Here is a 23679-nt window from a genome sequence, read left to right as displayed (position 1 = left end):
TGTAGTGACTTTTTCTTAATACATAACACCAGCTCCCCATTTAGGTGAATGAAAAATTCCTGGGAATTAGAATTGGGCAATACCTGCTTTCAGTCTGTATATTATACTACAGTATAGTTTCTACTGCTTTATCTAGTTACTCATTCTACTCATATATTATGGCATAAATTAAACAATTCTTGCTTTGGTTTATTTCATGGAAGAATATTTCAGAGAAATAAGGGGGGTTTACCTGGTAGATTTATGGTTTGATCACCTAGAAAAAGGCGTCTGGCAATACTTCTCCTATACCAGGCTCTTGGGAAGGCCAAAATCTCACTGAGTCGTCGCATGTCATATTTAAATGAAGCAGATCCTATATCACAGACAGCTGATAAAAAATGCAAATGGCTCAATATTCAAAGATTTTGAAAATCGAATCTAACATTTGAAAATTTACCCTTCAATTTTTGTAGGTTACTCATATTGGATATATTCACCAAAACATTTTCAAGCACTAAAAGAGGTAGTGCAATATATACTTACCTTATAGTAACTGTGGTTCTTCAAAATGATGTCGTACATGTGAATCCTACTCTAGGTGCACCTGTGCCTCACGTGCAAGGGCGGAATCTTTGAATAGCAATGTCCATTGGGCTGCACCTGCACTGTATGTACTCATGCCATCTGGACCCAAGGGCATAAAGGATAGAGCGGGCATAACTGTCCCTCAGTTCCCTTGCCAACCCAGAATCCCAGGGAAGGAGGGCTCTGAAAAAGTGGGGGTAGAAGGCAAGTTTGGGGATCCACATGGATATCATCATCTCGAAGAACCACAGATACTTTATAGTAATTGTTCTTTCTTCCTCGAGTATACGTCCATGTGGATCCCACTCTATCTGATCGATAAAGCAGTGCCTCATCTGAAAGGTGTGATTGAGAAGTCTTGGCTGCCACTAACTAAATACTGACCGTAAAACCATCAAACCAAATTTGGCATCTGATCTTGCAGCCAGCTCAAAGGCATAGCATTTAACAAAAGTAAAGGGATTTGTTCACACAGCTGCCTTGCAAATTTGAGACATGAGCATGTTCCTGAAGCATACAGAGGACATAGGTTGTGCTCTATTGGAGCAAGCTTTAATATTTGGAGAATAAGATTGTCAGTCATGACAGATTTAAATACACTAGGTAATCCTTTTCAATATTCTCTGGGAGGCAATGGCTTGATCCCTAGAATCACAGAGATGGTCACAAAAGGATAGTCTGTTTGAAAGTCTTTGCCCTATCAAGGTAATATAACAATACCCTTGAAACATCCAGGATGTGGAGTTTCTTCTCTTCTGGAGAGGAATGGCGTTTTGAAAAGAAAATGGGTGATTAGGGATTAACAGACTAGTTCAAATGAAAGTCTGACAACTTTGGGAATAAGTTTAGGATGAGATCTTATCACCATTTCTCTGTGGAATATTGTGTTAGGAGGGTCAGCAAAGAGAGCTTGGAGGTTCTGACAATTCGGGCTGATGTAATGGTGACTAAAAATACTGTCTTGAGGCTAAGGTGCTATCTTTGGTGGCAAACAAATCTGTAATTGGATTTCCCTACTGGTGAAATACTGGCATAATGATGGAGCTCTTCAGAAAGCATTTGTGGTTGGTGACGTAGTGTTGGAAGACTGACACTGTCTGAAGCCCAGGGGCTTTGCATCTGCCATTTTGGTGCAAATAGCGGCACACTGTGACAAGGAACAAATAACATTTATTTTTTGATATGACCAAAATAAAGTTAAAAAAGGGGGACAATGTAAAGTTGTAGGATAAATATGAAATTAAAAAATTAAAGTTAGCTTAAGCTTGTTTTACGGAAATATATATGTTGTAAAGAAAGACCCTGACTAGCAAGAAGGAAGGCTTTGAAAATAATGAGTTATAAGGCCAGAAGGAATGAAGTCTGGTTCAAAGAATAACTAATAAGATAAGGGGAAGTTTCTAAAAAGAAGGTCTCTGACTGATGGGGGTGACTGAAGATGATTTTAAATAAGACAAAAAGAATGTGTCTTAAAAGAAACCAACATAAAACTTCCCACCCCACATAACAGTGCTATCCTAAAAATAAAAGCCTATGTGAACCCAGGTGCAATGGAAAAAACTGTTGGTCAGCAAGAAGGAGGGGAGGGAAGGCCTTGGGAAGAAAGGAGGCTGTAAATATTATCGGGATTAACACAAGAACTAAGGGTGAACAGTCTCAAATTGTTTTTTTAGCTCAACTCAGTAGCAAGAAGGAACTGACAGATAGTTGCAGCTGCTCTGCCCTTTCTATCCCACAGGAGGGACTCATGAGGACGTACATAGTTAAGGCACAGTTCAACAGACACTGCAGTTCAAAGATTCTGATCTTGTGTGCATAAGGCTCATGTGCACCCACAGTGGGATCTGTGTGGACACAAAGAAGATAACATACAAACTGTTGGAAAATAAGTTCATTTGTTTGAAGTATACTGAAAAATAAAAGCATCAGCATGTAAATCATGAATATACTAAATATTAATTTTAGTAAATTTAATGACTTAAATTACTTTTTGTTGGTACTGCTGGAGCTGAGAGAAATACCTACAAAAAACTCTCAAAACCACATGAAATACATCTGGGTTTGCCAAAGGGTCCTTCAGGTTTATGAACTACCTGACCAACCACAATTTTTGTCTCAAAATCCTGTGGAATTGTTTAAGCTTGGTTTGCGTGAAACTCAGGTGTAACAATTCTCTTTGCTTTATGATCATGGACCAAATTCAAAGTTCATTCATACTGAAAAATCAAAGCAAAAATCTCAAGAGCTGTAAACCCATACAGACAGAAGTCAAAGAACACATGTGAGGTGTTGAAATTAAATGAGTCAACAGTGGAGAAGGAGGGGGGTATATGCACATACAGAGATATCTGAGGTCACCCAAACACAACCCCCCCTCCCCAAGGTCTTAGTCACTGATTCACTTAAAAGATGTTGTTATTGCACACGATAGGTGGTGGCTTTGAAATGACATCTATATAAAAAGTGGTGGAGAAAGAATGGTGCTTATCATTGGAACAACACCTCTATTGTTAGGCAAAACACAGAAGAAAGCAATATAGATTAAATGAAACTTGTAAGTACCAGATATATTTATTAACGTAGTATCCATCTTGGTTGCAGCTTTGCTTGCAGACTGGCTCTCAAAAAATGAGGCACCTCCTGAACGTCTTATTCTTGACAGACTTACTTTCACAAATTCAAGGTTAATACTCAGAGAATCTTTCCGACCAGTGACTGAAGTGGGCTCCTCATCTACATTACCTACAATCAGAAGGGGTGATGTTCAGTGTACTCCCCAAATTAGCACCTCAGTGTAAAAATCATTTATGTTTCTTGTAGGGTAGAAAAAACAAAAAAACTTTACTTGGGAACACCATCAAGATGAAAGTCAAATTTTTGTATGAAATTTTAGGTAATTATGCCACAAGTGACACAGTTTTCAGTTTGTTTACATTATGCATTTGACAGCAGAGTGGGGCGAATAGCTAATTTTTCAGTTTACTGGCAGTTCTGAAAAATTGGAAAAAAACATTTCAGATCAAACTGAATCCCACAATTGCAAACAATTTAGGTGATCCAAAAAAATCTGTTCTGGGTGAAATGAAACTTTTTTTGTTTGACCCAAAATGAGAGTGACTAGGGGTGGGAGTGTGTTTGAGCATTTTTAAAGGGTTAGATTCACAAAATGGCCAGTGAAGGAGGCAATAGTGGTAATCTCCTTATCACTTTTAGTCCAGTAGTTAGGATACACTCTTGCAAATCCCTTCTCCATTGGAAGAGGGGAATGGAATTTGAGGGCTTGTCTACAGGGTGGGGTAATGCACTCTACAGAGGTGTGATTTCTAAAGTGCACTAATATGTTGCATATCAATTGGTCTGTGCAGACCCTGCTGGTGCCCACTAAAAATTCCCTAGTGTGTTTTAATGTAGTACAGTTTCAAACAGCACTACGCTGAAGAGCACCAGGCAGGTCTACATGGCCAATGAATGCACAATATATCAGTATGCTTTAGAAATCACACTCACTGTAGAGCGCATTACCCCACTGCGTAGACAAGCCCAGAGTCTTCTATATCCCAGGTGAGATTACAAGGCAATGACTATCTCCACCTCCTCCTACCCTGCCCTGGTTGTATGAATGGCATCTAAGCCGCACTCCCTGAAAAAACTGGCCAAAGCTATTTAGCAAATTCACGTCAAAGTTGCAAATAATTTTGGGTCAACCCAAACAGCTTTTTTTGGCAAATAAACTATTCCTCTGAAATATTTCACCCAGCTCTATATGATAGCATTTTGTCACCGCTCTTCAGGGCAGAGACTATTTTACTCTATGTACCCTCATCATGCACATATGCACTTGGTATGTTAACAGTTCCACTAAATCCAACAAGAATATTCATGTCTGTAAAGCTGTTCATGTTATTAGGTGTTTTCAGGGTAAAGACCTATGCTTATATAGGCTATAGCAAAATGGAACCCAACTTTGATTGTGGCTGTGAGCTGCTACCATATAACAAACAGTTAACATACAAATAAGTGCAAACACTTGCAAACCCACTTAAAGCATTTCAACATGTTTGTGGGAATGTTGAAATTTACACCAAGAATTCCTATAAGCGCAAGCGGGTCTACTTTTTCCTATTAAGACAAATGGGTTTTGCAGTTGCAGGTTCTAAAGCATGAACACACATGATTTTGGATCTGCCAAGTGCAGGTATATGAATGTTTTCACACAAGTGTCAGTTGGAGTGCTGAAAGTAAGGTCCTCCAGGATCCTATAACAGTAAAGAGGGTATACACATCCCTGATGGACTGATTCTTTAACACTTAGTCTTGTGCAACCATTTCTCACATTTTAACAATTGTTTATGAAATCTTGTAACTTTTGCAATTGTTCATTAAATTAAAAAAATCCATTCTGTACCTAGTGCTCCTGATCCAGGAGTTAGACCAGTAACAGCAGATTTTTGTTTTCCTGCTCCATATGGATGAAATACATAAAGGGAGAAATCAGACATGCAGGCTGTGAAGCTCAGGCCTGATGAGTTGCTGTTAGAGCTAGTCAAATCTGACTGGCTACTGCTATGTCGGGTTCTGCCAAGAGGGCTGCCTAGTCCAGATGAACCTAAAGAAAATCCAAAAATCCACAAATGTTATATAGTAGTTTTAGTACAAAAGCATTTTCAACCATGAAACTGTTTAAAAATACTTACTATGTCATAAAAAGCCAGCTGATGCATCAGATGCATTTCAAAAATAATCTCAGTGAAACAACAATTTGAGGACACAACCCCATGCTCTGGGTGTCCCAAAAGCTCTGACTGCCAGAAGCTAGGACTGGACCACTTGATACATTGCCCTGTTCTGTTCATTCCCACTGAAGCATCTGGCACAGTCAGTAGACATGATACTGGGCTAGATGGACCATTGGTCTTACCCACTAGGCAATTCATATGTTCTTATGGCTTAAATAACCTAACTAACAATGCCATTCCTGTCAAAAGGTTAAAACAGACAACTGAACTTACTTTTACAGAGGCAAAAAAATTGCTCCTAAAATACTTTACCCATCTGAGTTTTCAGAATAGGTTGGAAAACTGATCTGAATGCCTTCTTATTCAATTTCATAAATGTACAACTCCATTGTTAGTGGATGCTGTATTTTTAACTTCGCATAGAAACACACACCATCAAAAGTTGAAAGTCTAGAGTAAGCTAAGGGAGAATTTCCACTGTTTTGATGGAAGGTGGATTAGGTCTAGAGTAAATGATTCTGAATAAAGAAGTGGAATAAAAAACTAGCTAAATATTTAAACTGAATTCTGAAAATCATACTAAAAGTGAAAGAATGAAGTCATTCCAAATTAAAAACAGACAACCTGAAGTGGAACTTAATAAACAAAACTCCACATTATATACACATATATTCACAAATAAAGATATTTGAGCAGTTCCTCAGTATTTAACAGAAAGGCTAGCAACCTATCCATTTAAAGTTTTTCTTATAATACTCATCACCATAGTTGCTAAACAATGTGCTAAGCTTATCAAAGAGTAGTAAAATCAACCTAATTGTACAGCTTCAAAAGTGGTTTTTTGGATGTAAAATACCAGTGCACTGGCAATACAGACTACCGAAAAGTATTGCTCTGAAACTTCTTTTAAAAAAAAAACAGCTTCCATTACATGGTTTGTGGACATTTCTGAAGACCAGCAACAACATAAAAAAAGTTGTTACAACTGATCTGATACCAAACAGCCATTCTGTTAAAATCACAACTGTTTAACAATGTAGTAAAAATAGATTTTATTATTCTAGCTATAAGGAGTTTTTGTCATGCCTAGAACCCTATGCAACTCTAACATTGGACTACATAGGTGTTTAACTTTTATTCTAATTTATTCCTCCTCCCACCCCCACTATACACAAACAGAACTTAATTTACTTATGCTGTTAGCTAAATGTATTAGGTGAACTAATTCAAAGAAAATTGTTTATATATATTACCTGGTATCCCAATTTTATTAACTGAGTTCTTTGATCCAGTTTGTGAAGTATTACCACCAACTGCCAAGTTTTCTGTGGGGCAAGTTGTGCCTAAGGTCTCCAATTCTCCTCGGTTTGAAGAGAACACTAGGTCTAGAGAGGGTAGCTTCAGCATACATTCTACTCTTGATACAGGTAAGCAGCTGAACTTGATCTGTGAAGGCTAAGCCGAAAGAAAAGATTTTAAGAACAAATATAAAATTCCTGAAAATCATTACGAGCCTGAGCTTTCGTGAGCTACAGCTCACTTCATCAGATGAAGTGAGCTGTAGCTCACGAAAGCTCATGCTCAAATAAATTGGTTAGTCTCCAAGGTGCTACAAGTACTCCTTTTCTTTTTGCGAATACAGACTAACACGGCTGTTACTCTGAAACCTGTCATTATGAGCCTGAATCCAAAGAATAGCCGCTTGCAACTTTCCTGTACCCTAAATACACTAAGGCTTTTTTAGTCTAGCTTTGAAATTACTAAGATCTTCATGATTTACAATCTGCAGAATTTACGTTCATTTCTGAGATTTCCTATATCATTGCGGTGTGTTACCCAGAAAGTCCAGGCAATAGTCAGGAAAGATGCCTATATATATTAGTGAACCATTCTCCCAGAACTAATGTGTGCGCCCCAAGTGAATCCACAGCTTGGAAGCTGCTTCATATTTGGAAGATGTGGAAGCTCAGCTTTGATACCTATCAAGCCAAATTATGTTGAAGCAGCCGAAATGGACAGTCTCAAGACACTGTGGATTATATTAAAATCCTTGCCTCTCAAAACTTCCTGGGTCAGCTTCCTGTTGAATTTATGGGAGAACCAAGAGAGGTCGAAGAAAGTGTCAAAAGTGCTCACAGACTGGTAGCCCACAACAATTTTTGGGCGTAAGTCTCCCAACCCAACCAGTTATGTTTCATTTTGAGACCCTAACAGATGTCTTTTATATCTATGTTGCTCAATGTAGGAATGCACTCAAAGCTGCCATGTAAAAAAAAAAGATAGTTTGGACAGTCGGAAAAATATAATGCCCCAAAGACAAATACTAGATGAAATGAATTTCTATAAAAATGGTTTGTTTAGATGAACTAAGAGTTGAAAGGTAGCCAACCTCAAGGTACCCATATCTGAAACATATCCTGAGCATAAAATATTTTAGCTATATGTACTTTATTTATTTATTTGAAAAAGAATGATCGCTGTAGATGCTAGTTATACAAGGATATTTTCTGAGGAATAAGTTGAGAATTGTGCTGTAGAGAAGACAGGTATGTTCAAGTGAGGCTGTAAAACAGTCAGAGTGTAGCAGCAGCAAAGCAACAAAGGGAACCCCCACCATGAACAGCAAGAAAATTAGTGATTAAAGGCTAGTGGGGCTTCTCAAAATGGCTCACGTCTGTTGAGCACCATGTGCTTGCAATCAATGACTTTAGAACTCTAGTTAAAAGAGTGTTGTGCTGGAAACATATTGCTCAGAATGGATATCTATTGAATGTAACTATCTCTAAAGAATCTAATTTTAAACAGCAAAGATAAAGGCAAGCTTAAAATGCAAGTATGTTTTAAAAAATGCTATTGCCATTACACAGTATGCAGTATGTTAATGTTGCACTCTCACCTGAACTCGTACATAAACCACCACGTCCACAGGGAACGATGAGTATGCTGACGTTGACGATGACACTAGTGAGGCTGTGGACTCCTCCAAGGAGTCTTGTATTTCAAACTGTCCCATGTCTTCATCTTGTGAACTGACAGCTTTTAACGTAGAAAGAACGTGTTAAATAATGGTTTGAAGCAACTGGAATTAAAAAGTCAATAAAGTTATGTACTAGAATATATGAAAAAGAAGTCGTCACACGGTACCTGCGTAATTCCTCTCTATTGGTGTAATAGGAATGGTTTCCAGAGCCTTCTCTAGGAAGTCCAATAGGCAAGGGCTAATGACCATTTCCTCAGGCAGTGACTGAAGTGCAACCCATGCATACAATTTTGCAGTTTTTACTCCACCACTTCCTTTCCCTTTGGCTGAAACATTTATAAAATGTAAATTTGTCTAGTGGAATACAATTTCTCCAAATACAATTAAAATGTATAGCAACATTCATTACAATTAGAGAAAACAGATCAAATGCTGTATCCTTCTCCATCATCATGTGAAACAGCCATTTCATAGATCAGTTATAAAAACCAAAGTGCATCGTTTTGGTAACAAAGATGTGTTAAAATAACAGAGATGAAGAACTCCGTTCAGATAGTAGTACTATCCTAATGCACTTGCTCTAGTTCAAGTCCTTACTTCCTTTCAATAACTATGTTTTTTCACAACAGTCACTAAAGTCAGCCACACAAAACTCTTCTCCAGAAGACAAGACACAGCAGCCATAACTGACTGGAAAGCAATTGGCATTTAGATTGGAAAGGGTGAAGACAAAATTGCTCACCTGACTTAATTTTGCATCAGTTTGGAAAAATATATTGATTTCAACTGAGAAAAATATCAAAACCCCTAAGAGCAAATGGTAAGTCCTACAATATTACACAAATAATAAAATGAGGATTCTAAGCAGGAAATCCTATTAACAATTGATTTCGAACCTCTAAATTCCAAGCTTGGAGATACGTTTATATTAAGCTATATTCTAGGTAAGAGAATTCTCTTCTCAATTCATGGAAGAGACCCGCACATATAAATCTGTGTGCCCTAAAATGAGAAAATTATCTGAGCTCAGTAAATTTTAAGCAAGATCTTATTTCTAAAAAGCTATTAGTACCAGCTCAGTTATTTTCAGTGTGAAGGATAGATAATTAGAACAAGGAATGAAGAAAGAGCAACGTCATTGAATTGGGATTCATCATCATATACAGAAATGGATCATTTGAACACAAGTCAAATAGAATATTATGGCTGTATATGATTTCTCCAAGCAAGATACAAGTGCTGACTAACTGAAGGACTAAAATAGAACCTTACACTCATACTTTATCTTTCTGTCAGTTCCTAAGCCACTTGGCAATGAGTTTTAATGCCGAGCTACTCTGGCTGGTGCTGCTGACCATCTGGACTGGCCTCTCTCTTATCGTATAATAAGAGAATAAGTAGAGGTGAGTTTTAGGAGAAATCTATGTAGAGAAAAGATAAAAAAGAAACTCTGGGGAAGTTTTAGGCAAGAATTAAAAAGTAAAGAATGGAAAGGGAAGTTATGAACAAGCTTACAAGGAAAGACACAACGTACGACAGAAACTGAAGCAAGCAATAAAATTAAATTTCATGAATTCAGAGATCCACAAAGAAGGTGGATGTGGGAGGAAACACAGTAACAGTGGTTAAAAGCCAGGGATAATAAGGTAAGTGCTCAAATTCACTGCTCTCTCTCAGACTTTGAGCCAATTAATAGAATCTTTTTTCAAAGTTTATTGTTTCCAGCTCATTTTGTTTTGATGGGTTTTTTTAATATCTAAACTCTGAGAAAGAGACAAGTGAGATAACAATCCTCTGGAAGATGGGAGAGAAATCTACATACCTCTAGATCTGACACTGCAACCTTCCAGAGATAGTCATAGACCTCTGACTAAAAACTGGGATAATTCAACCTGTTACTCTTGAAATTTTAAATCAAAGTTGAAGACACTAAAAACGGGAACTTCAGGTAATTCCAAGCCAAAGTAGTTTTCAGTGGACTGCAGTAGTGGAGCACAGTAATGGCTGGTATTTTGACTAATTCAAAGATTGTAAACAGCTGCTTGCTATCATGATGAATAAACTAATTCCAGCAATTATCACACTTCAAAGTATTACTTTCAAGGCAAGCTGCACAGTAACGAAGAGTATTATTGGAAGGATGCAATGTGGATGAACTGGTGAGTAAATTTAGTATACAATTCTCTATTGAGTTCTGAATACTGCAGAGTATAACTATACTTAGTTGTACTAGTAACAGAATTATTAATTTTTAAAAACAACTAAGCTTTCTAGCATTGTATATTATCTGTTCAAGGAAAGGAGTAGGTGGTGGTATTTGGCCATTTCTGTGCTCTGTGTGATATATGTTGAGAACCATTTAACAGGAAATCTCCGAGAAGGCAGCTTTAAGAGCAGTTAGAATTTGTGAATTGCACATGTGCTTCTGTAGTCACGTTTCTTTGCAGCCAATATTTAGACATTTATGACCATTTTGAGGTTCAGCTAATGCACAGATCTAAAGCTAGCAGATCATATGATGTGGAGGGAAAAAGATATCCAAGTTATAGTTTAAAAGGGTATTCTACAAGTACCTGATGGGATGGGTGGGGGTTGGGGCAGAAGTAAGGTATTAGTCTTGCTGTGGGTAGTATTAGATAAAGGAGGTGTGGCAGTATCTTTCATACCATACAACTTGGACTCTTTGGAAAGGGTTCTTGGCAAAGAGGATCCCCGGGAGGCATTTGGTGATTCAGTCTTCAAAGTCTTAGAGTTGTAGTGTAACTGAAATGAAAAAAATAATCCATTTAATAATCCATTTAATGGTAGTACTAGTAGCATTCTCACTGAGTCTCTGCACAGTTCAGTTTTCTCCAAATGTTCTTCGCATTTTTTTTTTAATTGAGTGATCTTAAAACAAACATATTACATATAAAACACTGTAGATAAAGATTATCGATTCCAAAGAGTCATAATTTTTCATAAGCAAAAATAAATTAAGAAACCTCACCCAGAAAACAAAATTAAATCACAAACATACTGAGCAAGGGGCAATATTTTTTAGCATATAGGACACAAATCCCTAATAGTTGGTGACAGACAGCCTCTCTCACCCAGAGCTGCTGATCTCCCCCTGGCCAATGACTACTTTATTCCCTCGTGTAGTTGTGGGTTTTTGTTTTTTTGTACAGACTATCCACACTACTACATATCATCATGCCCAGATCACTTACCTCTCTTCTTAAAGTAACTCAAAGGTTTCATGTTCTACACACTCATAGATGTGGGTAAGCAAAATCTAGTGTTTCTCAGTGGATGTCACTAGGAGGCAGAGCAGAAACTGCAAATGATGCTTGTGCATCCCTAAATCCACTTAAAAGCTAAAGTAGGGAACTGGGCCATGTCTGGTATCTCTGAAGATCCCTTGTGGTTCTGGAAGGGGAAGTCCAGTCACCGTGAGTAGCTCCCCACTCCTTAAAGATCTACAGCAGATGACGTTGTCATAAATAATTACCTTTATAAAAGATGATCACTTGCAGAAAAGGAAGACCACATCCTCCACCTATGCCCCACCCTGCATTCACTAACTATTGCATTTTCACATGCACTACAGGCACAGAGAAGGCTTCCCAATACATGCAATCCATACCATCTATCAGAGAGCAGAAGCAAACAAGCCTAATGTCTGACTTTTTTTAGTTGTAACATTTTTCCTGTTACAACTAAAATATTTTTTTTAAAGTGGGATGAGAGAAATGTAGTTGATAGCCTATGGATTTGAATCTCCTTCCAAAACATCAGATTAGAGAAATTATTATTTGTACTACAATATGCCTATAGACCCCAGCTGAAATTGGGAAGATTTACCACATACAATATGTATGCATTCACAGCATACCATAACAGCTCTTTTGGAGCCATTACAGTGCATACCATGAACATGTATTAAGAACAGGAATTACATTTACATCTTCTAAACACTTTACAAAATACACTATCTGATCCACACTATACTCCATGAGGTCTTATTGTAGACCCATGACATAGAACAAATACATTTTACCATATTTAAGTCATTGGCTTTTCTTTTTAAAACTAACTGAATGTTAACTCACATAGATAAGGATGGAGTATTATTTTCTTCATTTAATAGGTGGCAAAACTGAGTCAGAAGGTCAAGTTTTGTTATGGACATGTAGCAAAGCAATGTCAGAACTGCCATTGGAACTCCTGAATTCATGGCTCCTAGTCTTGTGCCTAGATAACACTTCTCATTATACTACTTGTTATGCTCCATTAAGAATATGGAATATGTCAATACATTTGTATTGTTCCTCTTGTGTATACACATGTACCAGACGCAACTCCAAAATGTTGCTTACATGTATCAGAAGTGGTATGCAGTAAGAATGACATAGATTTTCCATGTAAGAAACAGCAGGTATCACACTTGATATCGGCACTATATAAGCTGCATGCTATAATGATAAAAGATGATCTAAAGGAAGTATTTGTTTCTAGTCAGTTCTAGCTGGAGTGGAAAAATGTTTCCTAGTCCCATAATTTTTACCTTTACATCTACACCAGGAATATAAAATACTGTAGTTTCCAGGTCACTAGGCTTTGTCTGTAGAGATGACGGCACTTTCTTGCCAGCAAGTAAGTGAGTAGTAGATGCATAGTTAGTCTGAAATTTCTTCTTTTTTGAAGGAGACTCTTGATCTAAACTTCTGGAACTCCGATCATAACTCCTACAGATAAACAACAATATACAACGTGTCTTAGTACAGACCTAATACTCCATCACAAGTATGTTTTTCAATATTTAAAATTAAGGGGATTTTCTTTTTAAAAATTACATTGGAATTTCACGATGAATAGTAGAAGCATTTCCACCCCTTTTATTTGTTCTTTGTCCATCAGACCTCTCTATTCTGCTGGCCCTTAATTCCCCTTTGGCCATTTTCATCCTCCTCTGCTTTTGCCAAAATATATATTACTAGTGTTATTTGCAGATTTTAAAGTTAAAACAAACTTTTTTTAAAAATGACAAAAAGTGCCCCTTGCCTTCATTCTCAAGTTTATCTATAGGAGATGATGAATTCAAAGTGCAGGTAACATTTGTGGATTTTTCACTGTTTCTGCTCTTCCCTAGCATCTGCATTTACATGAATTTCTTATGATTTTCTCCCCTCTGCATACCAAATTCCATTTACACAAGTGACACAGCAAAATAATAAAAAAGCAATATGAAAACCAAAACAAAATTATAGCTCTCATTAAAGAAAAAAATATTTCTACTCTGACCCATGTCCATTTTAAAAAGTCATTCAGAAATTTAACAGTATGATCACATTTCCTTATATACACTTCTTCAGAAATGCTCCCCTGCTGTATGTTGGGAGGTCACTCAAATATGTAATATCACTACATGAAAGTGTCATGAGATTGCCTAAAGTGTGACAGCTACAGCCTGATTTTCAGCTGCAGGTTCCTCTCTTTAGATATTATAGAAGGAAGGTGAAAAAAAATCTGTTACTACATACAAATCCTTGGATGATTTAAAATATGGAAAAGGTAAGAATGACTTTATAAATCCTAAGAGTTCAGTTTTGCTAAAGCTAGGTTATCATTAACACTGTGTTAAAGTTCAAAGAAGAAATTAAAAGTAAAGGTGTATTCGGTTAATAATGAACAACAAAAACAGAGGCCACTGGCTGTCAAAGCATATCTGCAGAATGGAGAAAAGCGTTTAAAAAACCAGCGTGAAATCGTGGCCCACTGAAGTCAACGGCAAAGCTCCAGCTGTTTTCAGTGGAGTCAGGATTTCATTTCAAGTTGTACAAATACCTTTAATTGTACAGTGAACATTATCTCAAGGATAGTGAGTAAAATGAAAAAAATGTTGGAACTGAATATCAAGAGAACACAGCATTAGCCTAGTATGCATCAACTCAGCAGTGTATTTCAAAATTTTTGAGACAGTGCATTCAGGCATTTACTTGGAGAGTAAAAAAGGAATCCTGGTGCTTTCAAAGCTTAAAAGCTCCATTTATAAAAGGATGGGTAAGAAGGAAACAGCTGTACACGCATTTCTTGGTGTCAGGCTCATTAGACTCAACCCTTTGTGCAAGCAGACTTTCATGCTTTCCCAGAACAAAGACTATAATTCAATCATGCTATGGCAACGTGTGGTGATGATACAAATAACTGACCACTAATTGGCTAAAAATGGTAGGAATTATCATAGTTTCTATGCTTTTCAAATGGGTCAATGCACAGTTGCCATTAAGTATTGTGTGGTGTACTGGTAGGATCCTAACTGATGTAAATCAGTAAGTTGTCTTATTTATGACTAAGTAAATGTCAAATACAGAAAGACTGGCACAATACAGTAATACACTGCTTTCTAATATGATTTAGAAATATTACTGTCTTCCAATAGGTTTCTTACCTTCTTAAGCTTATTTCATCATGCTCTTGCTGAAGCGTTGTTGGATGCAGCACACATTTTCCACAATCAATTTCAACTCTGATATCAAGTTCAAAGTCAATATTTCTCTCTGTGGGTGTGCCAGTCACATTTCTGTTGGCAGGAGTTGTTGGCCAGCGGTCAGTAAACAGTTGGTGAACTGCAGCAAAGCCTGTTGCTTTCTTACGAGTGCTATTCCTGCAGAAAGAACAATTACTTGTTAGATATTAGTACTGTGATAAGATTCCTTCCAAGGTTGTCTACTAATGTATTTGCTGACAAGTCAGTTACCCAGTACATTTAACATTTTAAGAAGTTTTCGGTAAAGAGGCACCATATGGTAAATTTTCATAGGTGCACATTGCTATCTTAGTCCATTTTCCACTAAGGTATTATTAAATATTTACTTCATGGTAGATGTGGATTGAGCCCCATGGACATAGACTGTAGCTGTCTGAGGGAGGTCTAAGACAACAAGCAACAAACGAGGGATATGGAAGAGGGAGACAATTAAATGTAACACATTTTGTTATGTATATTATATTTTAATATATATCACCTCTTAACGTTGTTTATAATGTTGTGTTTGTATATACAACATACACACACATAGCCCCTACACACACGCTTAGCCATGAGGTAAATTGCAGAACTATATATTAAATAAGGGACAGTGTACCTTTGACCCTCCTCACCTTCCCTCTGCCCAATAACAGATTTATTCCAACATTCCAAAATTTGAGAGACTTCAAAGAGCTGCCATAAAAAAAAAAAAAAAAAGGCAACTCATCAGACATTCCCTCCTCCCTACCCTAGAATTACACCTGCTGAAAGGACCAAGGACAGGCAAGATTCAATCCTGGGTCAGCAAAAGCTATTCTAGATGTGAACTTTAAAGACAATTTTCTCATGGCCCTAATGAAAATATTTTTAAACAAATTGCTTACTGTGGTTTTCTGTAAAAATAAGCCTTCTCTCTCTCATGGTCTTCTTCCTTCTCAGAGTCTTCACTGGTTGAAGATAAACTGTCATCCCGCCGTCCCTCTTCGGGCTGGAAGGGAATGCTTGGTGAGAAGACTACTGGAGTTTTGGGTGAACTGAATACTGAGCATGATCCTTCACTAGTGGATGAGTAATGGGATGGACCATCAATAGTTACTGACAAAAGGTCCAGTTCTGTCTCCTCTGGAAACTGATTGTGAAAAGACAAAAAGATATTAAAGTTCACAGTTACTGTCTTTACTACGCAAAAATTAAGATTTCTGGGGGGGAAAGCAAGAGTGCTTAAAAAACTCTGAAAACTCAGGTTCCTCATTTTGAACAGACAGAAGTGTCAGATTTAGGAATGTATGAAATGAATCATGTAACACAATAAATTAATGCATAGGTTTGGAGGAAAAACAGTACCATACATTTACCACTGCCTTAGTGATTGAGTTGAATTTGTTAGCTAGATAATTAAACAGTATCAAGCTCTGATCAAAACATACATTATGACAGGCCATCACTAGAAGAATGAACATTTAATTGAATGAAAACAAATTTTAAAAGTAAAGAACACAGAACAGAAAGAATCATCATGGCCACCTGTAAATGAAAGAAATGCACAGGAATCTGTTAGTGAATGAAAGGGCATGCAAAGTACTAGTACAGAATGTACAGCATTCTCTTATACATTATGCTCTTCTTTTTAGAAAGTTGGATAAAAGTGACTTGATGGGAAGAAACTTTAGAGACGCATTTCCAAAAAGTGGTTCCAACTGTTTTGGTGCACTTTGCATCAGCAAATACCCCCACACAAAGAGTTTTCAAGCACTTAACACCTGTATATGCAGGGATAGAGTCTAAACAACTGTACATGCAGGTGTTAGACTAACACATGTGCCAACGAAATGCTCGTGGCATAAAACTGTGGGGATTGTTTGTGTATTCAAATGGGTGTTGAGTGGAAGATCCTTTGATAATTTGCTCCATGCTTTCATTATGGCCTTTCACACATCCAGCACCTGACTTAACACTACTTAATATTTGACAGTCTTTTCTAAGCTGTGGAAAATTAATGGAAATGGATATTACAAATGAATGGAACCTTTTGATACGTTCTGTGTTATAAGGTATATAAAAGAACTCAGCAAAGCACAATTCTGCCTTTCCTTTTGTTCTCAGAAATGAGCTATTTAGACATCAGCACTCTAAGGTGATCTGAAAAAGCATTCCAACTCAGAAAACTTATAAAAGAAGAATAGAGGAAAGGTGGAAGGGAAAAAGTTAGATGACTGTCTTCTAAAAGGTGTACTTAATTTCTTCCATTCAATATGTCTAGAGTATCTTTTTAAAATTAAAAGTTTGGTTTTTTGGGTTTTGTTTTTTTTAAAGTAGGTGAGTTGTCTGGGCACTAATTTTGACAAACTGGTTATCCTGCTCCCTTTAAATAAGATATCTTACACAACTGTACCAGATATAGGAATTCTAATATCAAATTATGATGCTTGATGGCTTCCCACCTTGCAATTATATTCCATCAGTGTTGGTGCCTACACTCTTGGGACACCCTTGTAAAAGATTAAGATAAATGTGTGGGCACTGAGTCCTTCTCTACAGTATGCTCTGCATATAAGAATAGATCATGGCTTGCCTTATTGTCATCTCCATAATTTAGACCAGACTTGATCAGGGCCTTTGTAAATATGCAAACAAAATAGGTCATTACTAGTTGTACAAAAAACTGCAAAATTTAAGCTACATATGGGGATGTAAGAATCTTTGAGAACTTAATTCATCATGTCCACCTATAACTTTTTACCCGTTTAAACTTACTTAAAATCTTTTTTAAAAAACTGATATACATTCTGCTGAGTGGTGTTTGAAAGAGAGATGAACAATTGAAGAGCAGCTGCCAGTGAGGTGAATTAGTGCTATGGCAAAGTATATATTTTTTCTTTTTACAAGTACCTGAAAATACCCTTCCCCTTGACAGCTGGATTGCTGTGGAATCCCCAAAACTGTTTTATTCAACTTAATTAAAAATGAAAAAGAAAAAAGAAAATTAAAACAATTACGATAGCATGAGTCATTCAAAACCAACAGCAATGACATATTTAGGAAGGATGGGGGGCGGGGGGGAGAGAGAGAAAGGGGGCCAACATATTGCAACAAAAAATCTGACATTTGAATTATACATTTTAAACATACAAATGGACATGTGTGTCAGACTATAGCAAACTCAGAGAATGTTTATTTAATTAATAACCATTTCCAAAATGCTAAACAAGGCTGAACATTAGGATATGACTATTGTGCATATTTGTTAAAAATAGCAATAACACGTTAACCATGTGTATTATTTTTGCACATGCCAGCTTTTGGTCTGAGGATACCTGGAAGTGAACCTTGTTAAAAGTATAAACTAATCTATTTAAAGAAGTAAATGAAAATTCTTTAGTTTGATATTTCCATTATTAATTTCTGTGTTAAGATAGACACCACGAGACTAAAAAAATTATCAAGAGGGATTGGCAATTAAAATCTTCGTAAGTATATTTAACTGAGGTACTTCCAAGTCAACATGGTATTTAATCTACTGTAGCATGGTATACTAATTAAATTGGTATGTAGGGTATGCCTTACAGGGTCCTGTATGTTGAAGGTTACTCTGGGTCCAGGAGACGCTGCATCTACACGGATTTCTGGGAGCTCTTCACTGTCTCCTAGTCGAGAGCTACAAGCAAAATATAAAAGGAATAAATAAGCTATTACAAATTTGAATGTACTTGCTACGTTTAAAAGTTCAATAAATACACAAAAGCTGTTGCAATAAAAATATAAAGCATCAGTCAATGCTTAACATTATATACAAATGAAATGGTATTAAATCAGTGTTCAAGCATTTATGGCACATAAAAAGGAAAAAGATGAAGTTTCAAATGACTTTGGCCAGCAGTTCACTTAATTTTGCGGGACTTTGTTTTTATTTTTTACTCTTTTCAAGCACAGGCCAAGAAGCAGAAAGACAGATAAAAAAATAAAATGTGTGTGACTTGTCACATGGAATGAAGTACAACTGGCAGATAGTGCATATTCACAAAATAACTCAAATACAGACAATCTTTCAAAACTAATGAAATCATTATGACATATTTGCAGTGCAAATTTACAACTTCTCATTCACAATTTAACAACTCACTTAAGCATTTCTTGATAGGCTAGCCAGCTGAATATACTACATAACACAACATTTTATTAATCTTCCCAACAGAATTCCTAATTCTCTGAAGATGATTTTCTTAAAAGGTGAAGTGAAATGCTTTCTACCTGCCAGGATTTGAGTTAAGAGTCTTCACAGTTGCACTCCTTCTACTGTGTAAGGTATCAGTAATGCTAACCAGTTCAGAAGAAACATTAACCTGTAAATCCTATAATCTTGCAATGCAAGTAAAAGACGAATTCACTTTGATCCATTTTGTTTAAAGCCATTTGTAATTTGGAAGAGCTGTTCTCTGATATTTTGGGATCTCTATTAATATTTTTTTTAGCTTCAATCTACCTTTAAAACTAACGCTCAAAATTGTCAACCGATTTGTCTTAACTTAAAAATGTCTATAATTGATGGAGAAGATCCTTATAATTCTAATAGCCAAGTTCCCGCTCCCGTTTTCTTTTTTTAAAATCTAGTACTGTATTTTATTGCTGATTAAAATGCCACCAATATTTTAAAATCCAAACCCTCCAATATGTGTTTTCTCCCTCTGCTGGTTCTACAACAGCAACATGCTTATTCACAAAGCAACAGACACCAAGCAAAGTTGATGCACAATATTCTGCTATGAGAATTGCAACTTGCTGCTGCCAGCTTCAGAATACTTGGAAGGAGAAAAGGAAATCATTTCCTGAACTAAAAAGTTGCCTTCCCTCCACTAGTAGTTAAATCCTTTTTCTAATATGAGGACAACACAGTGTAAAAATCAAAGGGATAAATTGTGTCCTCTTTACTTATTAGCCGTGCCTGCTGCGCAGAACCTTCAAATGTGTTTCTTAAAAGTCCTGCAAAATGACTACATAAAAGTGACACCTTTCTCCTCAACCAGTTGGCTCCCTGAACGCATTCAGAGTAATATCTGATGATTTTACTTCCTTAAAGTTTACTACTTCTTAACTCTTAGTCCTGCAGAGCAAATACTGCTCTGGAAGAAGGAGATGGAGTTTATTCTGCTTGTCGATCATCTCAAAATAATTAGCCAAATTTAAATTGTAGCATCTTGGAGGCTGATGTGAGAGCCAGAAAGATCTCAATTTAACTTTCAGAGGCCAGGTTCAGTTTCCATGGCAGCAGTTCAAACCCCCCCCACCCCAATCTTTAGCTTCCAACAACTTTGGGTAAAGCTTTGCCTTTATAGATTTATGGATGAACTTAAACTTGATAGTTCAGCTGTGCATACTGACTAGGAAGTGTAGAAAACCACACACCTTATTAATTCTGCAAGATTTGAGCAATACGAATGTCCACAGTGAATATCTGTAATCATCAAACCTTCTGAGAAATGTGCAGACATTAGTTCTCAGAAGACAGACAAAACAAATATGAAATTTCTAAGTCAAGCTGCTTTGGAGACATGGTATGCCAAAAACAGATACTTCACAAAAAGAAAAACTTCATTTGTCAAACCTCCCATCTCTTGAAAACATTTTCTCAAATCCACCCTAAAATAAATAAATAAATATATATATATATATACACACACACACACACACTCATCACAATGGCAAAAGACCTCATGAAGCTCCACAATCAGATATTCTCCTTCTTGCAGTCTATTCTAACTTCATTACAGATCTCATCTTCCCACAGGCATAGTCATTTGCCAAAAACACTCTACCTTGCCCTGTCCATTCTTTTTAGAGGTGGTCTTCCAGATGCTGAAATTGTTTTAGACCGGTTATAGCTTGGTTTGTAACCTAGGCCCCATTTGTCCTTCAGAGAAGCAGCCTAAACAAAAGAAAAATATATCTAAGATGTTGAGGACAAAAATAATGAAAATTATACATAAACATGGGAATGTGGAAAAATTCCACTACTTAAAACATTTTATTTTACAGCCATGCAAACAGTTAGGAAAAAACTTTTACAAAATATTTTTTTTTTTGTATCATGTGCTCAAGGCACCCTTTTGCAGGCCTTTGCCCAAAATCTTCATTTTGACTGGTCTCTGGACGATTCACTCACCTTTCATACTAGCTGGCATTGGTACTTTCTTGCTGTCAGGAGAACAGAGTGGCCCCCAACCCAGTAGTTTGGGATCTGCCTAGCTGAATAAATATCCTCTCTTCATGTGATACTGCTGCAACTGTAGTTAGCACAGGAACATGAGCTACAGCCTCCTCATTTAAGCAGAAGCTCCCAACAGAATACTCTCTGAGAGGGGTCCCTTGCTTTGGGATGGACTCATATTTGGTCCAGAATAGCTCAAATGTCCCGGTCTTCAGGGTTTGCTACAAATACTCCTTTGCCATGATTTATGGCAGGGGGTGGCATGATAAGAGCAGGCATTTGTGGGTGAATGGGGACACTGTTTGGGTTGGAACTTTATTTCTGTTTGCGTATTTTCTCCTGCTTGCTGTTCTTATCTTTTGATTAATAAAAAGGCACCTCAATTCAGGAATAAGCAATTTCTTTTAGCACACATTATAAACCTAATAATATAAATCAGCCAAATGGAATATAACAGAGATTTTGCTCAGATACTCAAGCATGCTTATCGTTTTTGGATTCTTCTGGTGTAGTCAGGCAATGTTTTATGATTGCCGCCACCACCTCTGAAAGCCTGAGTTTGAATCTTGGCTAGTAAATTGTACAGCATTGCATATTATGGCTTTCAGACCTCTGGAAGCCAATTATTGTTTACTTTTTCTGAACATAGATATATTTAAAACTATTTAAAATATCTATTTTAAATAGTTAAAATAGAGATATTAAAATAGTTTATTCCTAAAGATTTGTCCTAGAAAAGCAAACAAAAATCCACATAATATACCGTACCACTAAAATTCTGGTTTTCTATCTCCAGTAGTACAGAATAATCTGTTTTCCCAGAAAGTTAAACCATGTGTTTTATATATTTAATAGTCCTTTTACCTTTCTTTTTCAGTGTCTTCCTTTTATTTATTTTTAATATGTGGAAGAGATACTTGCAAGTGAAAATACTTAGGAACTTGCCAAACACCGTTAGAAAATTGCTCACCCTCATGCTGGACCTACGTAGTTTTTTACGGACGTCTCGGCGAATGTCATTCACAGCTACTGACTCTAGTTGTTGATAGCGCTGAATTTCTTGGTTTATGGTTCCTTCACTTGCACCTAGTTTTCTGGGAACAAGTTAGGATAGTGAGTTTTCCAGATGGAATGAATAATTAGGGAAGTTAAACATTACTTTCACCATTTCCTTTATCAACAAAACCTCTATACTGTATTCCTGTGAAAATCCTAAAGCCTTTCAAACATTACCCAATCAGTTTCTTGTTTTTCAGGAGTTTTCTATATATGGCTGTTGAGGGTCCACCATTATTTCACTATATAACTTTTGCCCATACTGTAACTTCTTTGCAAGGGCCCATGATTTCAAGGTTTTTACCTCTGTCACACATTCAGCAAACAGAAAAAGAGGTGTGTAACAAAATATACAAGATGTCAAACATTATATTGTGATGCCAACAGAGGTGGAGGAGGGATAGTTGCTAGAGAGCAACTCCCTTTGAAAAGAAAGTCTCCTAAAGAGAGCAAAGATTCCCAGCTGGAACAAATCTGTATCAAAATTAGAATTAAGTATTTTCGATGATCCTTAGTTCAAGAAAGCAGGCAGGGTATGGAAACCTCTTGCTAGAGATGCCAGGAGGAAGACTGAACTGTGGAAATTTCCAGGAGGAAAAAGCTTCCTACAATGGCAGACCAGACTGATCAGATCCTCTGAATATGAAAAGCAGAAGAAGAAAATCTCCTGTAGAAATAACGAACTTGAATGTAAACAAGCTTAGAAAGGAAACTCACTAAAATCCATTTTATTTTAAAGAGAACAGGGTTTGTTGATGCTACCATATGTTGAGGACAGAAAGGTGCAAACATAAATTTTGGTCATCACATTCACATGGTTACAAGCATTTCTTATCACATATTAACTGTGAATGTTCGTATATCAAATAGTTCAGTTACAACTGGCCTGCGACTGACTGCTGCTGGCAATCTTGTCTAAAGCTGAAATAGTAAAGTATGTCCATTCTTCATTATTATTTAACAACCAGTCAGCAACAGGCATTCTTTATCACAAGTGATCCCACTTTTTACTAAGATTGACCTAGCCTTCCACATGCCAAAAACGCAAATAAAATGTTTTCATATAAAACTCATAGCTGTCTCTTGCCATGAGCACTTTTGGATGACATTTTTAATTTTCCCTTTGTGTGTTTTATGGAGTATTACTGTGTCTGTGAATTATTTATATAATAAAATATATCATATAAATGCCATAAAATAGTTCATTTAGAGAGGTTTCTTCTTCCTACAGTGAACGGGATCTCATTCCAACTGCAAAGCACTGTCACTCCCAAGTCACAATCATATAGCTGGTAGCAGAAGTGCTACAAATCATGATGAACTATGGTTTGTCATTATATCGGAACTGCTGCCACATTGCCATCAGTGTGAGGCAAAACCAGAAATGAAAGATGCCTTGACCCTAAGGAGAGCTTCCTGGGGATTTTAATGGCCACTTGTGCACCTGATTTTCTCTAGTAGAACCAGAACAATCAACGATTAAAAAAAACATTTCCTCTTGCAGATTGTATAGTCCCACCAATGCTGAAGCAGTAGAGGTAAGAAAAGGGAAAGCACAGTTTCAATTTGTTTTTCCCAAACTAAGAGGAGAGATTAATAAGACTGGCACTTTTCAGCTTGAAAA

General features: G+C 36.8%; 1 protein-coding gene across 12 annotated transcripts in view; it reads right to left on the bottom strand.

Moving 5' to 3' along the window:
• Window positions 1-23679, bottom strand: part of BLTP1 (bridge-like lipid transfer protein family member 1) — a 244333-nt gene that overhangs the window by 28322 nt on the left and 192332 nt on the right. For 6 of the 12 annotated variants that reach the window (XM_075127633.1, XM_048847184.2, XM_075127624.1 and 3 more), the window contains 14 exons: window positions 21970-22093; window positions 20608-20717; window positions 18362-18452; window positions 17687-17749; window positions 15682-15926; window positions 14717-14932; window positions 12833-13013; window positions 10857-11046; window positions 8448-8609; window positions 8200-8339; window positions 6557-6758; window positions 4973-5173; window positions 3130-3309; window positions 233-370 (listed from right to left, as the gene is read on the bottom strand). In XM_075127633.1, coding sequence (XP_074983734.1) covers window positions 233-370; window positions 3130-3309; window positions 4973-5173; window positions 6557-6758; window positions 8200-8339; window positions 8448-8609; window positions 10857-11046; window positions 12833-13013; window positions 14717-14932; window positions 15682-15926; window positions 17687-17749; window positions 18362-18452; window positions 20608-20717; window positions 21970-22093 — 2243 coding nt within the window. The remainder of the gene's footprint in view (window positions 1-232; window positions 371-3129; window positions 3310-4972; window positions 5174-6556; window positions 6759-8199; window positions 8340-8447; window positions 8610-10856; window positions 11047-12832; window positions 13014-14716; window positions 14933-15681; window positions 15927-17686; window positions 17750-18361; window positions 18453-20607; window positions 20718-21969; window positions 22094-23679) is intronic. The other 6 variants (XM_075127626.1, XM_075127627.1, XM_075127631.1 and 3 more) reach the window with 4 other exon arrangements.

Source organism: Caretta caretta, chromosome 4 (assembly GCF_965140235.1).
Source record: "Caretta caretta isolate rCarCar2 chromosome 4, rCarCar1.hap1, whole genome shotgun sequence".
In the NCBI taxonomy this organism is placed as follows: domain Eukaryota; kingdom Metazoa; phylum Chordata; order Testudines; family Cheloniidae; genus Caretta; species Caretta caretta.
This window is presented reverse-complemented; position numbering and strand designations above follow the sequence as displayed.